This window comes from Mustelus asterias, chromosome 10 (assembly GCF_964213995.1).
Source record: "Mustelus asterias chromosome 10, sMusAst1.hap1.1, whole genome shotgun sequence".
Taxonomy (NCBI): domain Eukaryota; kingdom Metazoa; phylum Chordata; class Chondrichthyes; order Carcharhiniformes; family Triakidae; genus Mustelus; species Mustelus asterias.
The window spans coordinates 16,599,750-16,619,264 of NC_135810.1; the positions used below are offsets into that span (position 1 = coordinate 16,599,750).

The 19,515-nt window shown below is 41.7% G+C and overlaps 1 protein-coding gene across 3 annotated transcripts in view; it reads right to left on the reverse strand.

Moving 5' to 3' along the window:
* Positions 1-19,515, reverse strand: part of rbm26 (RNA binding motif protein 26) — a 79,668-nt gene that overhangs the window by 28,568 nt on the left and 31,585 nt on the right. For all 3 annotated transcript variants that reach the window (XM_078221637.1, XM_078221635.1, XM_078221636.1), the window contains exons 8-12: positions 19,109-19,252; positions 15,889-16,029; positions 10,803-10,944; positions 6,794-6,953; positions 3,298-3,462 (exon numbers count right to left, since the gene is read on the reverse strand). In XM_078221637.1, coding sequence (XP_078077763.1) covers positions 3,298-3,462; positions 6,794-6,953; positions 10,803-10,944; positions 15,889-16,029; positions 19,109-19,252 — 752 coding nt within the window. The remainder of the gene's footprint in view (positions 1-3,297; positions 3,463-6,793; positions 6,954-10,802; positions 10,945-15,888; positions 16,030-19,108; positions 19,253-19,515) is intronic.

Genomic DNA, 19,515 nt, shown 5'->3' on the forward strand with positions numbered 1-19,515 from the left:
ACACAAAGCCACATAAGGGAACACTAGGTCAATGACCAAAATGTTTTAAAGGAGGCAAGCAAGGTAGAGGTGCAAGGAGGAGAGCCTGGGGCCTAGACAAGTGAAACATGGCCACCGATGGTGGAGGAATTATATTGGGAATGCGTAAGAGGCCAGAATTTGAGAAGCGATGATATCTCGGGGGTCGTGGGATCGAAGATTTATAGAAATATGAAGGCAAAAGTCCAGGGAGGGATTGGAAAACAAGGAGAAGAATTTAAATATCAAGAAACTGCTTGACTGGGAGCCAATGTAGCTCAGCAACATTGGTGATAGGGGAATGGGACTGGTTATGAGTTAAATGACATGGGACACAAAGTTTTGGATGATCTCAAGTTTACGGAGAGTAGAATGTGGGAAACCAGCCAGGTGAGTGTTGGAATAGTCAAGGCCAGAGGTAATGAAGGCACGCAGAGTCTGAGCAGCAGATGAGCTGAGACAAGGCCAAGTCGAACAACGTTACCTCGGTGAAAATATGTAGTCTTAGAGACGACATAAATAGGAGGCTGGAAGCACATCTCAGGATTAAATATTACACCAAGGTTATGAACAGACTAATCTCAGACTGTTGCCAGTACTGATGATAGTAGTTAAAAGAATGGAGTTTAAAGCAGTGACTGAAAACAATGGCTTCTTCCGCTCATCCAATACCTGATGTCAAATAAGGAGTCTGACTACTTAGTAACCCTGGAGGAGTTGAGAGTTGGTGGTGAGGTAGAGCTGACATTTCTTTGGATGAGGTCGCAAGGAACAGTATGCAGATGAGAAATAGTGAGGGTCAAACATTGGTCCAGAGATAACGGTGTGGGAATAGGAAGAGAAGCCATTGTAAGCTTCTCTGGTTACGATTAGATAGGTAAGAATGGAACCAAGTGAGAGCAATCCCACCTAGCTGGACAATGGAAGAGGGTAGTGTGGTCAATCATGTCAAAGGCAGCAGATAGGTTGAGGAGGACGTAAAGTTTACCTTTTTATGACAGTCACATAGGACGTCATTTGTGCTGTTGACAAGATCTGTTTCAATACGGTGGTAGGAGTGGAAACCTAATTGGAGGCATTCAAACATGGGAGTTTCAGGAAAGATGGAAATTGATTTGGGAGGTGACAACGTTAAGGACCTTGGAAAGTAAAGGCTGGTTGGAAATGAGATGACAGTTTGCAAGGATGGAGAGGTCAAATGTTGCATTTTAGAGGCAAGTGATGACAGCAGATTTCAAGGAGAGAACCATTTACAATATCGACTAACAGGGCCAGGAAGTAAAGTTGGGTGATCTGTAGTTAAGTGGGAATAAGATCAAAGGAACAGGTGATGGAGCTCATGGATTAGATAAGCTCAGAGAGGACATATGGGGAGACGGGAAAGATGCAAGGGGGAGCAATGAAGGAAGCCTGGCCAGGTTAGTGGAAGGGAGAGACATGGCAAAAGTAGCTGATCAGATTGTCTCAATCTTAGTGACAAAGGAGTCTATGAGCTCCTCAGCAGGCTGTTGGAAGTGAAGGTGAAGGGCACAGGGTTGAGTGGTTTAAAATAGTCTGCAGAATTTGCATTTCAAGGTGATTCTGGAATAGTGAGCAGTTTTAGCAGACAGGAGGGTCCTGCCAGAACTGGTAGCGGATGGTTAAACCAGTTGTGCAACATATCCTTTTCAAGTCAATGTCCTTTGGACTTGATGAGGGCTACACAAGGGTAATGATCAGGGTGAGAGACATTTATTGGAGACTGGGATGTGAAGGGTGGAGGTTGAAGGTGAACTTGAGAAAATCAGTAGCTGTGAACAATTTGTGACAAATGAAGGTATGAAGGCTAGGTGGTCGAGATTTTGAAAGTACAGTCATTGAACTGAGTGATCGTTTTTTTTCCAGGAATGCGTACGGGAGATTGGGTTGGGGAGTGAAAGAGGGATCCAAATGCTATGGGATAGAAGGAAATGATCAGAGATAGAAAATTAAGTTGCACATAAAAGGGGTAAGTCTGATCCTCCATCTCTAAGCTCTGTATCCAAACCTGCCCTGAACGAATAAGAGTAAAGTTCACATCAAGGGACCATAACTGAGACAAAACTGTTCATTCTGCAATGGAATGTACAGCACCTCAAGAATACTTGATGCCCGTACAGAAATATCAAAATTGTAACCTTTTATACCCTGTATCACCCATATCTTTGCCTTGATCACAAAATAATAGTGTTGGTTATTTGAAAGTGGGTTGATTCTTTGCCTGAGGAAGGAACGATTGAGTCAAATAATATAGGTCCAAATCATGTGAACAATGTTGCTATTTCATACAAGGAGACATAACCAACTATTATCTTCCTGGGATGAATTTTCATAGCCTTGTTATCATGATTTCATCATGTCGTGAAGGATAAATCCTATGGGGCACATGTTGTCAATTACCTGCATAAGTCTTAAGCTATAGATACTAACTGATCCTGAGGTTCTGATTTACTCACCAAATTTGGCAATCAGCACTCTACGAACAGGAGAAACTATCGGATAAATACAGACATAGTAGGATTGCCTGGATTTGAAGGATACAGGTTTGACAACTGATGTACAAGCTGAATACATGCAACATTGTCTCATCCTTCCAAGGTTTAGAGATCACTTTCTATAGAACCATTTAAGTTTGCAGCACAAGAGGCAACCATTTGTCTAGTCTTTTCAGGAGAAATCCAAATCTCATTCCATTCCTTTTCTCTCTTTATAACAGTGCTATAACTGGCTACTGGGTCACAACCTGCTGGGCGTCCATACCTCTGCTACAAAGACACCTGCAAGCAAAGTATGAAGATGGTGGACATTGACGCAGACAATTGGGACGCAGTTACCAAAGCCACTGGAAGCGGATTGTTCAGAGGGGGAAACTGGAAGAGGCATGGAGAAACAGAAAGGTCAGCTGATAAGAGGGTATCGTCACAGCCCAATGCTTTCATTTGCAGCAAATGTGACAGAGGTTGCCATGCCAGAGTTGGGCTCCTGAATCATAGCAGGTGGCGTTTAACACAGTTGACCACCAGGGTGCCAACTCATCATCACACAAGATGGAAGATTGCCACAACTAAAAAAAAACTGCATCTTACTCCAAATCAAATGCTTATCACAAAAGGTAATCAAGGTCAGTATTGTGTATATGGTGATCCACTGGGCATGCTACAAACATTTAAATTAACATTACATTATCATATTAAATCCTAACGATTGTACTGGCTCACTCGCAACAACCAAACTAAACCATACATAGCAAAATGTAGTTACCTTTTGATTTGCAATCGTCTTTTGCTGAGAATTACTTTCTCTATGCCAGTACACTTTGATGAATCGATTATTAAGAACTGCTTCAGTACTTGAGATTGCTCTCTTTGCTTCTTCATGCACAGCAAACTGAATAAGGGCACCCTCCAGATCACCTTGGTAAGCAACCTTGGAAAAAGTCAATCAACACATTTAAAATGAGATTTAATTTCCACATATATCACAATACAGCGATCAGAAGTCACAGGTTTTCTCCCATTCAAAAATCAGCAGATGCTTGCATAATCAAGCAGGTAGCTAGACTACCCGGGCACATCAATCGATAAGAGATTTCTTCCCCTCTTCTGGCTACAACTCCATATGTGCTCCTTCACCGTGCTGCCCTGTTTGTCCTAGCATTGCTACATTTAGCATTGCAGTGATGAAGTCAAGAATCGCAATTGGTAGGAAAGGGCTGTCAATGCTTTCCCCCACTTCAAAAACAGTCTACAAGGAGAGGGGAGGGGAACAAGGGAAAGGAGAAGCAAAAAGTTTTCAAAACATAGTTGACATTAAACCTTAGCCGTATTTACAAATTCAAATGGATGTTGAAGATCACAAGGAGTTCAGAGGTGGGCTATCTACACTCTTTCCCAACATTCTTCCCATTAATACTACCAAAACCTGATACATTAGTCACACATTTCATTAATGCTTATGGAATTCCACTATGTTGTGTCTACAAACCAACAACTCTTGGATTTAAAAATAATTCTTACTGGTTGTGACGATATTTATTACAAATCTTCTCTTTTTAAGATGGACATAATTGCATTGCTCCCACAGTCATAAACTTTACTGAATATTAGTGCTGATTTTGAAATTGATTTTAAACTACTGTTGACATAAAACAAAAGTTGAATCAGTTTGTGAGATGTTCCTCCATTTGGCAATGGAACAAAGGTTTTCATCAACTCAAGTTAATACCGGATTAAAATATCAGACAAATTAATATCAAACATATTAAACACTAGTTGGCTTGCAGAAACAATGCATAACTTAATATTGCCCCTGGGTGCTCTGGTTCTTCCCATAGTCTGAAGTGTGCAGGTTAGGTGGATTGGTTATGTTAAATTGTCCCAGGATGTGTCAAATGGATTAGCCATGGTAAATGTGTGGGTTTACAGGTACAGGGTGGTGGAGAGGGCCTGGGTAAGATACTCTGTCAGAGAGTTGGTGCAGACTCGATGGGCGGAATGGCCTCTTCTGCATTGTAGGGATTTTATTCTTTTCTAATTTGTTGAATGCTACATGCTGTATTATATTTTGCCACATGGAGGAGACTGCTTTCAGTGACAACAAGGTTATAGTGGCACCTGCTGGCAGCCAAAATAGCTCAGACAATACAAGAGACTAAATGACTAATTCTGGAAAAATATTTACAAATTAAAGACAAAAGAAAATTATGTCAAGTTAACAAAGGTGAGGCTCCAGATATGTTCCAATGGTTAGGCAGTTGTGAATGAGAGAAATACTGTTATGCTAAATATTCTGGACTTGAGATTCTGGAAAAGCTGCATGTTTTTTCTGTTCTGTACAGAGTGTACAAGTTATCTTGCATCAACCGTATTTTTTTCTCAAATAAAACTTCAACTTTAAAAGTTTGCAGATAGTTATGTCCATGCAAACTGACCTCACAACATGCCCTTAACCAACAGTAAGTAGCACCCTGGAATGAGAGCGATCGGGGTGTAAAACACAATCTTATCGCAATTTCAAGCACACTACTTGCAACATTCAGTGAAGGAGTAAAAAAAAACATCTTATTTTAAGATTCCTATGTATTCCAAGAGCCTTAATGAACAAGAAGAAGAAAACAAAATCAGAAGCTCACAACTCAAGCAGACTCTACTTTCCACTTTACACACACCACTTTAAATACTCTTTGGGAATTGGGATTGCTTTTTACTTTCATGGAGAAATCACTTGCGAGTCCACACTCACGAAACTGTTAATTAAGGTATGTTTTGAAGCCTACTGTGAAATCTGGGGCAGGACCCGGTTATAAATTCAAGCATGACACAATTAAGTGTACATCCCTTAAAAAAAATTTGCCCATCGAGTCTGCACCAGCTCACAGCATCTTACCCAGGCCCTCTCCCCCACTCTATATCCGTAAGCCCACACATTTACCATGGCTAATCCATCTAACATTTGTCATCATGACGACTATTTTATTTATGATTAGTTTAAGCTGAATTCAAAATGATCCAAGAGCAAATCACACATGTGAGATCACCATCAGGAGAGCTGGTTAGGCCAAGACACTAGATTTGTTAAAATAAAAACTCAGACTGTAATGCAAAGTCATTGGATTTAGAAAGTGAAAGAAAGAGTTGGAATGTCCCCAAGCACCTTCTTTATATAAACCCATCTTCATTCCTCATTGCAAAGTGCATTTAAATAATACGGTTCAAAATCATTTAACACAGAGATCACTGCCAAATGAAAACCCAACTCTAAAAAGTACAGAATGTTCGTAGAAAAACTTTTGAAGTTTTTCCATAAACTAGGATCTGACGGCTGTTGTACCAGGGTTGGGTGATTCATGAAGTGAATCATTAGCAAGCTTAGTAGTGGTAATGTACTACCCATTTTTATGAAGGGAGATAACTAATCCAAGCAATCTTAGGGCCAGTTTGCTTAAACTCCAAACCTACCATAGAAATTATGGATCTTTATTTCCTTATATAAGAATGAAATTACAACAGAGAAAAAGGAAATAGAGATAGCCAGCACGAAATGGACAATAGTACTAGATACACCTCAGCTTTGGGTAAAGCTGGCAAAATTGCATTGGATGTAGCGCAAATGGACTTCAGGAATGTCTCTGACAAATTACCACATGTGAGATCACCAGAAGAAAAATAAAACAGAAATAGAAGTGGAGAAAGATTGGCTAACTAAATTAAAAGTTGGTTAGAAGGGAGAAAACTTATGGGGAGCTTCTTTGTAATAACTGTTAGTGGATACTGGTTTGGTTCAGTTCAGGTTTTCATATTCAAAAGGCAGCCACAATTGCAAATACCTTTTTGTAAAGAAAGAAATAACCCCTAGGTTTAAGGCCTCACTTTGGGATTGGTTGTATGCCGTTGGACACAACCAAACAGCACTCAGTTATATAATTTGATGTTCGTTGCACCATCTATAGATGCAACACACAAAAAAACTTGCTAACTTTGCCATCATTCAGGGACCTTCCCCAAAGGCCAAGACCGATAAAAAAAACCCCACAGATCAAAAAGTCTCAATTTGTTGAGTTAGGTGATTAAGCAGGTCAGCAGCTGATATGCTTCATTTGGATCGAGTAACCCTGAGCCTAAGAAGGGAACAATCAACCAGATTTTTTTTCTGCCAGTGGTCTGTATTACAAAATGCACAGATAGACACTGGGTGAAAACAGGACTAGTCTTGGCTGTGAAGTCCTCTAGAATTGTTTTCTCCTCCCCCAAATTCCCACCTGCAAATTCACGATTGTTCCAAATTTGCTGAAGTGTTCATTGAGCTTGCTGATGTTATTTAACTCCTGTGGAACCTTTCGAAGCTCAAGCTTGGTATTTTCAATCCCGTACTGTAGTTTCTTTTGAAATCCTTGATTGTTTGCTTTGTTGAAATTTGGCCTGTTGAAGTAAGCAGATCACGTTAAGCTATGTACTTATTAAAAAGTTAACCACATAAAACCACTGCCTCCATATTTGATATAAATTCTGACGGGAGAAAACTGTCCACACGTTTGTTAAGGCAACCATGGTTTTAGCAGTTAGGTAAACTGCTCATTTTTGTATCCAGACCCATTTGATTACCAGCACGGAATTGGCTCCCCAAACGGTCTTTGAAGCATTCCTTTTATATAGAACCAGTGACTTTTTAAATTAGTAAACAATTTTAGAAAAGCTGAAAGAAATGGATTCCACTGCTGACACACACTAAGGAATCACTCCAATAAAACCTTCAATTTGAGAACTGGTCTTGGCCCAAAAGAGATTGTAAAATTCCTCCAACTTGCAATTGTATTTTTCAGACTATCACATGAGCCTTTTAAAAACAAGAATGACGATTAGTCATCACTCATTCTGGAAAACACATTGTGCCTTGGAAAGAACTGGAAACCATGAAAATAAAAACCACCACAAAATTCAGTAACAAATGATTTCAGACAATGACTGCTCCCAGTACAAATTCATGGCCTGGTGTTTATAATGACCACATTTTTGAAACAATCATAGAATCCCTACAATGCAGGAGGTCATTCTGCCCTTCGAGTCTGCACCAACTCCGACAGAGTATCTTATCCAGGCCCTCTCCCCCACCTTATCCCCATAACCCCAAGTATTTACACCACTAATCCTCCAAACCACCACATCTTGGGACTCTAAGGAGCAATTTAGCATGGTCAATCCATCTACCCTGCACATCTGGTGGTAAATGGGCAATTGCAAGTTACGACAATTCTTCCAGTGAAATCCCACTGAAGTTAGAATGAATGACAAACTGGCACAGTTACGGTCCCAAGTTTTCCTGTTACTGAAACTGAAGTCCACATTATGTAGAAATGAAGACTCAGGGCACAGATCCCAGTCCAAACAGTTTTCATCAGGAATCTCAGTCTTCCTACAAACTAGGGGTCACCTAGCCACAGTTTCTTGATTTATTTCATCTTTCCCATCTCTTTACTGCCAATTTTCTTTTCCATTTTGGTGCTGTACTACACAATGGTACCATCTGTTCCCTTTTACTCCTGGTAGACAGAGGTTATTTCTGCTGGTTGTTCAACATGGGACACAATCTCAAGGTAAGGTGCTGCTCATACAGGACTGAAATGAGGAGAACTTTCCTTCGCTCAAAGTGTTGTGAATCTTTGGAATTCTCTCGCCCAGAGGATTGTATGTAGATGCTTCATCATTGACTACATTTAAGTTAGGATGAGCAGAATTTTGGTCTCAGAATCAAGCGATATAGGGAGAAGACAGGATAATGGAGTGGAAACCCAAGGTCAGCCATAATCATACTGAATGGCAGAACAGATTCAGTGAACCATATGGTCTACTCCAGCTCCAAACTCTTGTTCGGTACCTTTTCTTCTCTCAACAATTTTCTCCCTTCTCCTCCTGAAGGCAGAGATTCCCCTTGCTGGGGAACAATTTAATGGAAACTCGCCACCCATGCGGGCATCACTCATTTGGGAGCTGGAAGAAATGATTGGCAGGAAGACAATTGAACTCGACAGGCCTCATTGCAGTACCAGAACTAGCTTTTGTCTTGGTGGTAGCATTCCCACCAAGGCAAAGGAGCAGGGTTCAAACTCTACTCCATAAAGGATAGAGGATTGGTTAGAGAAACAGAAAGCAGACAGTAGGCATAAGTGGGTTACTTTCAGGTTGGCAAGATGTAACAGGTGGCATACCAGAGAGATCAGTGCTGGGGCCTTGATTATTTACAAGTTACTGCAAAAATCCCCTTGTCACCACACTGGCGCCTGTTCCGGTACATTCCGGGAGAACTTAGCATGGCCAAAACACCGAACCAGAACATCTTTTGGACTGTGGGAGGAAACCTGAGCACCCAGAGGAAACACACGTAGACACAGGGAGAATGTGCAGACTTTGCATAGACAGTGACCCAAGCTGGGAATTGAACCTGTGTCCTTGGCACTGTGAGGTAGCAGTGCTAACCACGGTGCCACTATAATCTACATCAATTACTTGGACAAGAAAAGATTGTATGGTAGCTACACTTGCCAATGACACCAAGATAGGCAGGAAATTAAGTTGGCAAGGAGGTGGTAAGGAGTTTACAGTGGGACATACATATATTAAACGAGAGGGCAAAAATTTGGTAGATGGATTATAATGTGGGAAAATGTGAGCTTGTCCAGTTTGTCCAGAAGGTAGAAACCAGATTATTATTTAAATAGAGATTACAGAAGTCTGTGGTATAGAGGAATCCAGGTGCCCTGGTAAATGAATCACAAAATGTTAATATGTAGGTACAGCAAATGACTAGGAAGGTAAATGGAATGTTGGGTGCGTATTGCAAGGGGAGCGGAATATAAAAGTTGGGGAGTTTAACTACGTATTGGTGAGACTACATCCGGAGCACTGTGCATAGTTTTGGTTTCCTTATTTGAAAAAGGATACAATTTTATTAGCAGTTCAAAGAAGGTTCACTTGACTGATTCCTGGAATGACCAGCTCATCTTATGAAGTTACACAGGTTGGATCTATACTCACTGGAGTTTAGAATAATGAGAGGGGATCTTATTGCAACACAAGATCCTGAAGAGACTTAACGGGGGAGGGGGTTTTTCTTTTAAATCGAAGAGGAGGAGAATATCTCCCGCCTTAAGAGGATCCTTAGTCTTGGGAATTATTTCTCCGAGAAAGCAGTAGGGGCTAGGTCATTGAATTTATTCAGGGCAGAGTTAGATAATTTTTGATAGACAAGGGAATCAAGAGTTGTGAAGGGCAGACAGGAAGGTCGAGTTGAGGTCACAACCTAATGAAGCATGGAAGAGCAAGCTCAAAGGGCTAAGTGGCCTACTCCTGCTCCTAAATCCTATGTTCCCAGTACTGGTGAAGGGAGAACGGGGTTCGAACAATGAGTCTGTGTCCAATGGGATACTCAACTAATGGGTGTTGATGGGGGTGCACTCTGTCCTCCCCAGTTGTAGGGAAGCCTGTAATCTGCTCTATCAGCTGATTATAAAAAAGGTTGCAACTATAGGAGTTTTCTCAACCTATCAAACGATTAAACCGTCCACAAATCTTCCCATTATTCTCCATGGGATTTGAAAAAGCACCTGCAGTGCTCAATCCACATTTGCAGAGTTCAAGCGCCGGTCAGTGGGCAGTATGCTATTCTGTGAACCTTGGCCAAGACTCCCCATCATACTTCAGGATGTCTGAACCACCGTATGCTTATTGCAATCAAGTGGAACTACCTAATTCAACTGAGACCAGTGATTACACCGGGGACCTTGCCGATCCTTGTGGCTCAGCTGTTGTGTGAAACCACTAAACCATCAGGAGAAAAAAGGTCAATTTCCAATTTTTTTTTGAAAGAAAGCACATCTCAGGCACGTGTCATCACCCAAATTACTTGATACGGGAGCAGTGGAGTTAAACTTCAGCCAACAAATATAGGAATCAACAATAAAGACACTATGGCTAGCAACTGAAACTTGCAAAGATCTTAATGGTTACAAAACCCATGTTCTTAAATAAGATGTAGCTAAATATGTGGAACGGTTGCCAAAAAATGGGAGAGGAAAATAACCAAGAAACGGTGAGATTCACAAAGGGCCTATTACACAAAACAAAATGGATGCACCATATTCTTAAAGGTCACCATATATTTTATTGGCGAACCACTGACAAAATTTTACTTGGCCACCCTAAACTTATAGCACTCTGATTGAAAAGGTCAATGAGAATAAGGTTAGAGTTAATTTGTAAAGCTCAGGAAATTACTTGTCAAACCAGGGTTTCTTTGCAGACACTCCTTCAGCAATCGCAGCAGCACCTATCGTACGTTTCCGGGACTCAGAATCCACCACTATTCTCATGTTGTTGTTGTTAGCCGGTTTTTCGGTTTTCACAGTTATGTTTACAGCTAGAATGTGAACAGATGGAATGCAGTCATTTTCAAGGCCAGAGCATACTTCAGTGAAAACCTATTGCCAGCTGCTCTCTCTTGCAATTCATATATCAAAATATATGGAAGGCAGTTTTTAAAGATGAAAATTTACATTTACACAGTATATTTTAAATACAGAAGAAAAAAATCTCAAAGTACTTCAGAGAAACGTAATCAGACCAAAATTGATACTGAGCTAAAAGAGACATCAGGAGAGTCAGAGGTAGGTTTTAATTAGCAACTTGAATGAGGAAAGAAAAGGTGATTTAGTGGAGAGACTTAAAAATAAAATTCTAGAGCCGAGATCATGACCAACATGGTAGGGTGAAGGGAGTGGGGAAAACTGAAGAGGCCTGGGTTGGAGGAATATAGTTCTCCAGTGATTTATAGAGCTGGGGAAGGGACAAGAACATGATGAGATTTGAAAACAAGAATAAGGGTTTAGGGTGGAGACAATGGGGGAGCCAAAATAGATCATAAGAACATGAGAACTAGGAGCAGGAGTAGGACATCTAGCCCCTCGAGCCTGCTCCGCCATTCAATGAGATCATGGCTAATCTTTTCATGGACTCAGCTCCACTTACCCGCCTGCTCACCATAACCCTTAATTCCTTTACTGTTCAAAAACGTATCTATCCTTGCCTTAAAAACATTCAATGAGGTAGCCTCAACTGCTTCACTGGGCAGGGAATTCCACAGATTCACAACCCTTGGGTTGAAGAATTTCCTCCTCAATTCAGTCCTAAATCTGCTCCCTCTTATTTTGAGGCTATGCTCCCTCGTTCTAGTTTCACCTGCCAGTGGAAACAACTTCCCTGCTTCCATCTTATCTATTCCCTTCAGTATCTTATATGTTTCTACAAAATCTCCCCTTATTCTTCTGAATTCCAATGAATATAGCCCAGTCTACAAAGTCTCTCCTCATAAGTCGACCCTCTTAACTCCGGAATCAACCTATTGAATCTCCCCTGCACCCCCTCCAGTGCCAGTATATCGTTTCTCAAGTAAGGAGATCAAAACTGTACCCAGTACTCCAGGTGTGGCCTCACCAGCACCTTATACAGCTGCAACATAACCCTCGCTGTTTTTAAACTCCATCCCTCTAGCAATGAGGGACAAAATCCCATTTGCCTTCTTAATTACCTGCTGCACCTGCAACCAACTCCGAGATTCTTGCACAAGGACACTCAGGTCCCTCTGCACAGCAGCATGCTGCAATTTTTTACCATTTAAATAATTGTCCATTTTGCAGTTATTCCTACCAAAATGGATGACCTCACATTTACCAACATTGTACGCTATCTGCCAGACCCTCGCCCACTCACTTAGCCTATCTATATTCCTTTGCAGACTTTCAGCATCCTCTGCACACTTTGCTCTGCCACTCATCTTAGTGTCATTTGCGAATTTTGACACACTCCACTTGGTCCCCAACCCCAAGATTGGTTGCATAGTGGACAGTGAAGAAAGTTATCTCCAATTGCAACAGGATCTTGATCAATTGGGCCAGTGGGCTGACGAATGGCAGATGGAGTTTAATTTAGACAAATGCGAGGTGATGCATTTTGGTAGATTGAACCAGGGCAGGACTTACTCAGTTAATGGAAGGGCGTTGGGGAGAGTTATAGAACAAAGAGATCTGGGGGTACATGTTCATAGCTCCTTGAAAGTGGGGTCACAGGTGGACAGAGTGGTGAAGGCGGCATTCAGCATGCTTGGTTTCATCGGTCAGAACATTGAAGACAGGAGTTGGGACGTCTTGTTGAAGTTGTACAAGACATTGGTAAGGCCACACTTGGAATACTGTGTACAATTCTGGTCACCCTATTATAGAAAGGATATTATTAAACTAGAAAGTGTGCAGAAAAGATTTACTAGGATGCTACCGGGACTTGATGGATTGAGTTATAAGGAGGCACTGAATAGACTGGGACTTTTTTCTCTGGAGCGTAGGAGGCTGAGGGGTGACCTTATAGAGGTCTATAAAATAATGAGGGGCATAGACAAGGTAGATAGTCAATATATTTTCCCAAAACTAGAGGGCACAGACTTAAGGTGAGAGAGATACAAAAGTGTCCAGAGGGGCAATTTTTTCACACAGAGGGTGGTGAGTGTCTGGAACAAGCTGCCAGAGGTAGTAGTAGAGGCGGGTGCAATTTTATCTTTTAAAAAGCATTTAGATAGTTACATGGGTACGACAGGTATAGAGGGATATGGGCCAAATGCGGGCAATTGGGATTAGCTTAGGGGTTTTAAAAAAAAGGGCGGCATGGACAAGTTGGGCTGAAGGGCCTGTTTCCATGTTGTAAACCTCTATGACTCTATATATGATTAAAACGTGAACAGTGAAGGGGTCATGGTGGACATTTAGAGTTGGGAGTTGTCAATGAACATGTGGAATCCAATCCCATGTATTTGAATGTCCTTGAGAAATAGGAAACGGACACAGGATAAATACTTGTCTCTTGAGGTGACACTGCATGAATGAGAAGAAATCATTTTTTGAAATATTTTGACTACAATTTGACAAACACGAGCAAAGTCAAATGAAGGCAGTTTCACTTTGCTGGACAATGCTGCAACAAAATTCAAAATTCAAGGACTTGAGAGGAAAGGCAGAATCGAGAAGGGGATGTAATTTGCAAGGACAATGAGGTCAAAGGAAGTTCAGTTGAAGATGACTGGAACAATGGATCTGAAAAGGGAGGATAGTACCAGAAGCAAAGGAACCGTTTACAACTTTAGCAAGAATTAAGGACAGGAAGAGAGGTTGGTAATCAACAGTTTTGTTTGAACGGAGTCAAGAGAACAGGAGGCAAATCTTGTGGATAAACTCAGCTCAGAGATGGCTTATGGAGAGATAGGAAAGAAGTTCGAGAAATATATATGTTCATGGTTAGTGCAGATGGGCAAACAGAAGCAGGAATGATGTAGAGATAGCCAAACAGAGGGTTTTGGGAACATACAGCAAAAAGGCAAGGAAGATTTGGCGAACCTTAAAAAAAACATTGGTTCAGCTTCAACTGGAGTATTGTGCCAGTTCTGAACACCACATTTCAGGAAGGGTATAAAGACATTGGAGAAAGTGCAGGAGGATTTCCTGAGCATGAGGAGCTTTGGTTATGAAGACAGATTGTGGAAGCTGGGGTTGCCTGCCTTAGAGAAGATCGAGAGCAGATTTGATAAGTGACATTCAAAGGGGTCTGGACCAAATAGATTGGGAAAAAGCAGTTCTCGTTGCAGAAGAATCAAGAATCATAGGACATTGATTTCAAATGAATGGCATAAACAAAAGCAGAGATGACATGAGGAAAACATTTTATGCAGCGAGTAGTTAGGATCTGGAATGCATTACCCGAGTGTGTGATGGGGCAAATTCAATCATGGCTTTCAAAAGAGAATTATCCAAATTATTTGAAGATGATAAATTTGCTGGGCTATAGGAATGGTTGACAGACAAAGAAAGAAGCCAGGGATTATCTTTTCACCCCAGAATGATCCTGGAATCATGGAAGGTTTTATGAAAGGAGAACACCACCACCAAAGTGTGTTTTAAGTGGCTGAGCCAGATTTGACTGTAGAAGGGCAAACCAATTGTGCATCAAGTACATTAAGGCTTTATCCCTTGCATTTGTGGGCAAGAGACAGGCTCAACATCCAGGAAAACAGTCAGGTGGGTGAGTTTAAGAGCTTTACTGGGAACTAAAGCAGAGGTAAGGAAATGATGGAGCAGATTAACAGCTGCACAATATCACGGTGAATGGAGGGCCAAAGGCTAAGCAGCTGAGAGTTTGGAAAGTGCAGCCGCAAGTGACTCATGGGAGAATCTTCCATTCTCCTCCCCCACCTACCCCAACACACACACATGCACACAAACCTCAGTGCAATAATTGGATAAGGACACAAGGAAGTGAGCAGAGATGGCGGTGAAAACAACAGGAGTAGAAGCCACTGAGGTGGCAATGGCAAGCAGTGGGAGAGTTAACGTGAAGGGGGAAGTTAAGGGAGGACAAGAGGGAAGAAAATTCGGAGAGCGCATTGAGGCGGTGGCTGCAATCACAAAAGGATGAGTACTTTGTTTAGTGCAGTGGCTGAGTTCAGAAAGAAGACAATGCAGCAAGAAACTCAGGTTGAGGGGTAGGGGGGATGGTTAGTAGAGAATGACAATTTTAAAATGGAGCCAAGGGGTTGGATAAAACAAAATGAGGTACACAAGAACATAGATAAATCGGGGGAAGACACCAAGATGTCATTTGGTGCTAACAGCAACACCTCCAGCATGACAGTTTGGCAGGGCGGGTAGTGAAAAGTCATACAGGGAGGCTTCAGCAAGGAGCAAGGTATCACCAACCGCAAGCCAATCTTCAGTAAAAGCCATGATGTTAATGCAGTCTATCATACATAAGGTCATGGATCACAGTTCTTAAAATGCAATTATTCTTGGGGATAGTTGGGGGGAGAAACAGTGGTCATATAAAAATATGAAGCTTGAGTGGGTCAGGATTTTCCATAACTCACCAATTAATAACACTTACCTAGAGGAAAACTTTTTCCCCCCATTCCACTCATCAAATGCGTCATAATTTTAAAAACATCAATTAATCCTCCTCTTGCCATCTCTAGTCTCAGAGGAAGTAATCCTAGCACAGTACCTCAAGTCTCTTATCATAACCAGTGTTACATCATATATTTTCAATGGCTTTAATGCCCCTTCCATAGTAAGCGCCCAAACTGCATACAAAACTCAACTGGACTAACATTTCCTTGCAATACCTCTAATTCTATGTTCTTAAGTATAAAGTTCAAACTACTAAAATGCATTACATTCTAATAATAGAAGTTCCAGTTTTACAAGGAGTAAAGTTTCCAAGTTTTTACCTACTGTAGAGCAGATTTTGTATCTAAATTTTAGTACTGTACCTCGTGGTGGTAGATCCATATCACCAGATGTAAGTCCTATCAAGTTAGGTCTTTGGCTGTGTACCCTGTGTCTGTAAACAGGTCTTGAAGTGCTGGTCATACTTGGTGCTTCAGGATTATATCCATCAGTTTCATAGGGCTCTACAAACAAAAAGAAACATGTGTGACCTGCAGGCCCTGTCTCATTATCCTGTCGTGGATCAAAACCTACCAAGTTACTTTACAAAGTGAGAAAATAAAATAAATTAGGAAATGGACACTGAGTTGTGTACAAGTTAGGAGAGGTAATCAAAAAGGTAGGCAGAAGTAGGGTGGAAAATGTTCCAGTGAGTTAGGGTGAGGCAACTGAATTTCTGTCACAAATACTGAGCAGGGGATGCACAAAAATTCACTCTAAAGAGAGAAAGAAAAGATCCATATTGATGCTTTAGAAAGTTGAAGCAGGCTTCATGCAACACTATATGCAATTGACACGATTCCTTTATCCTATACTATTGTCTCTCCATAGTTCAGTATTTTTCCTTTCCTTTAGAATTTATAGGTGGGGGAACAGCAAAGATGATGTTGGTGAAGTTTAGAAGTAACAAAAATTGGGATAAGAGCCAAGACAAAGTAGAAACAGTCCAAGAATAAATGTGATGCTTTGAAGGGAAAGTGATCTGTCACAAGCAGCAAGAGAACCTAGCTATTCTCGTTTGTAAATTCTCCAGATTGTTGTTTGCAGATACTGACCAACACATTAGCACACCTTAATGAAGACCCAAACTTTAGGTCAGTGTCGTCATCAGCAACAGGCTCAGCCGGTTGATTGACTCTATTTGAACGTCATGTGATACTGCAGAGCAAGGATGCGGGCGGACAGACGGACGGGCACACACGCACTTTATATACAGAAATAATGACAACACTATGCTTTAATAAGTTAGGTGTAAAGTGGGAAAATATTTTAGAGATGGATTTAAAGCTGCTCTTTAAAGGGTGTTTTGGGGTGAGGGAGATATACAAAGTCTCATGCTCTTAGGTTTTGGCATCAAAAGAACAGTTCAAAGTTTATTCGTGTCACAAGTAGGTTTACATTAACACTTCAATTCAGTTACTGTGAAAACCCTCTGGTCGCCACACTCTGACGCCTGTTCGGGTACACTGAGGGAGAATTTAGCATGGCCAAAGCATCTAACCAGCACATCTTTTGGACTGTGGCAGGAAACCGGAGCACCCAGAGGAAACCAATGCAAACACAGGGAGAACGTGCAGACTCCGCACAGACAGGTGACCCAAGCCAGGAATCAAACCCAGGTCCCTGGCGCTGTGAGACAGCAGTGCTAACCACTGTGCTGCCCAAAGGAACAGCATCTGTCTTCTGGCAACTTTGGGTAGGGACTGCACGAGTCATTGCTTTCCACATGAAATGCCAACTGAAATTTCCAAACAAACACAAAGATTTGGTATATATCTTTTGAAAAACAACCCTAAATTACATGCGTGCATTTAATATTTCAATTGATTGCCATCTTAAATATTCCCTAACCCTCCTTGCTTTCTTGCTACAAACATTATATCATATCCTGGTGCACTTATGGCCTGGGGGTCCAAAACTCTGCTATTCCTCACTTCCTTCAATCATCTCTTCCATCAACTCTTTATGCCTTTGAAACCCATGCTTGATTTCTATGTTTCTATGAGTCATCACTAAAAAAAATGCCCAGTGTAACAACTCAAGTCTCAGCCATGATATCTATGCATAGTACGAATCATTTCAAACAAGCATCACAAAAGCATATCAATCATCTTAGTCATTGAAATGCTGCAGGTTTCCAAATACAAGGCGGCAGACATGTCAACAGGCTACTTTTAAAATATAGTGGTAAATTGGGCAAGAAGCAAAATTTAAATTTAGCACAGAAGTCTTAGAAAAGTTTACCTGTAATAACCTTTGATTTCCTCATATCATTTAGACAGAATAAACTGTTAAAAAGTAATAAAAATTGCCAGAATTTTATGCCAGAGGAATGATGAATATTAAAAATATGCAATCAACTGCTCCCTTTTGTATACGGGTGGCACGGTAGCACAGTGGTTAGCACTGCTGCTTCACAGCTCCAGGGACCTGGTTCAATTCCCGGCTTGCGTCACTGTCATCATAGAATAGAATCCCTACAGTACAGAAAGAGGCCATTCGGCCCATCGAGTCTGCACCGACCACAATCCCACCCAGGCCCTACCCCCATATCCCTACATATTTTACCCACTAATCCCTCTAACCTACGCAACTCAGGACACTAAGGGGCAATTTTTAGCATGGTCATTCAACCTAACCTGCACATCGTTGGACTGTGGGAGGAAACCGGAGCACCCGGAGGAAACCCACGCAGACACGAGGAGCATGTGCAAACTCCACACAGACAGTGACCCAAGCCGGGAATCGAACCCAGGTCCCTGGAGCTGTGAAGCAGCAGTGCTAACCACTGTGCTACCGTGCCGCCCTGTCCGTGGTGGAGTTTGCACATTCTCCTCGTGTCTGTGTGGGTTTCCTCCGGGTGCTCCAGTTTCCTCCCACCGTCCAAAGATGTGCGGGTTAGGTTGAGTGGCCATGCTAAAAATTGCCCCTTAGTGTCCTGAGATGCGCAGGTTAGAGGGATTAGCGGGTAAATATATAGGGATATGGGGTAGGGCCTGGGTGGGATTGTGGTCGGTGCAGACTCGATGGGCCAAATGGCCTCTTTCTGCACTGTAGGGTTTCTATGACTCTATGACATCATAAATCAGATTTGGATGAAGACAAATATTGGTCTTACTCTTCCAAAACAACCTGCCCAAAAATCCAATTTGTACAGCATCTAGCCATCCGTTAAGAGTTCCATGCCCTGCCCACAACCACTATTGCCAATCATGTGCTGCATAAATCTCTGTTTGACATCTGCCCTTCACGTCCACAAATTTCTAGTTTACTTTCTCGAAGGTGCAATAGTGGAGCACTGGGCATCCCACCCATTATGCTCTTACCATTTCCATCTAGCTCCAATTCCCATGGCTTCAGCTGGTCACAAACCTACATCCGTTGCCTAGATATGTTGTCATACCACATTCCTGTGCGCTTGATCAAGCTCAAAAGAAACTTCCACCAACATTAATCCAGGTCAGCAACCTCAAATGCCTTATTTAAAAAGCAAATAAAATGTCTTACTTAAATTGGCCTAAAGGCAAAAAAATATATATTTACCTGCTGTATATGGAGGAGGCTGTGCTGGAGGAGGCTGGTGATGAATCACTGATGTGACAACAGGAGGCACTGAACTAGTAATTGAGTTTGGGGGTACATCTAATCCCGGAGGCTGAAGTGGTGGTAAAGGTGGTGGGGGGCCGACTAAAAGAAAAACACAACACATTTGTAATGCCAACTGTTCTTTTAAAAAGACTGTAAACGCACTGGCTTTTGGAAACAAAATACTTCAAAGCCTTGAGACCAAAACTAACTTCAGAGGAAAAACAAACCTGCATTTATATAGCACCTTTCAGGACCCTATGGTTCCTCAAGCACTTCACAATCAGTGACGTGTGATCACTGTTGTTGGAGGCAAACACGGCAGCCAAGTTTCAGATTAGCTCGTCCCTCAAGTAACACAGATT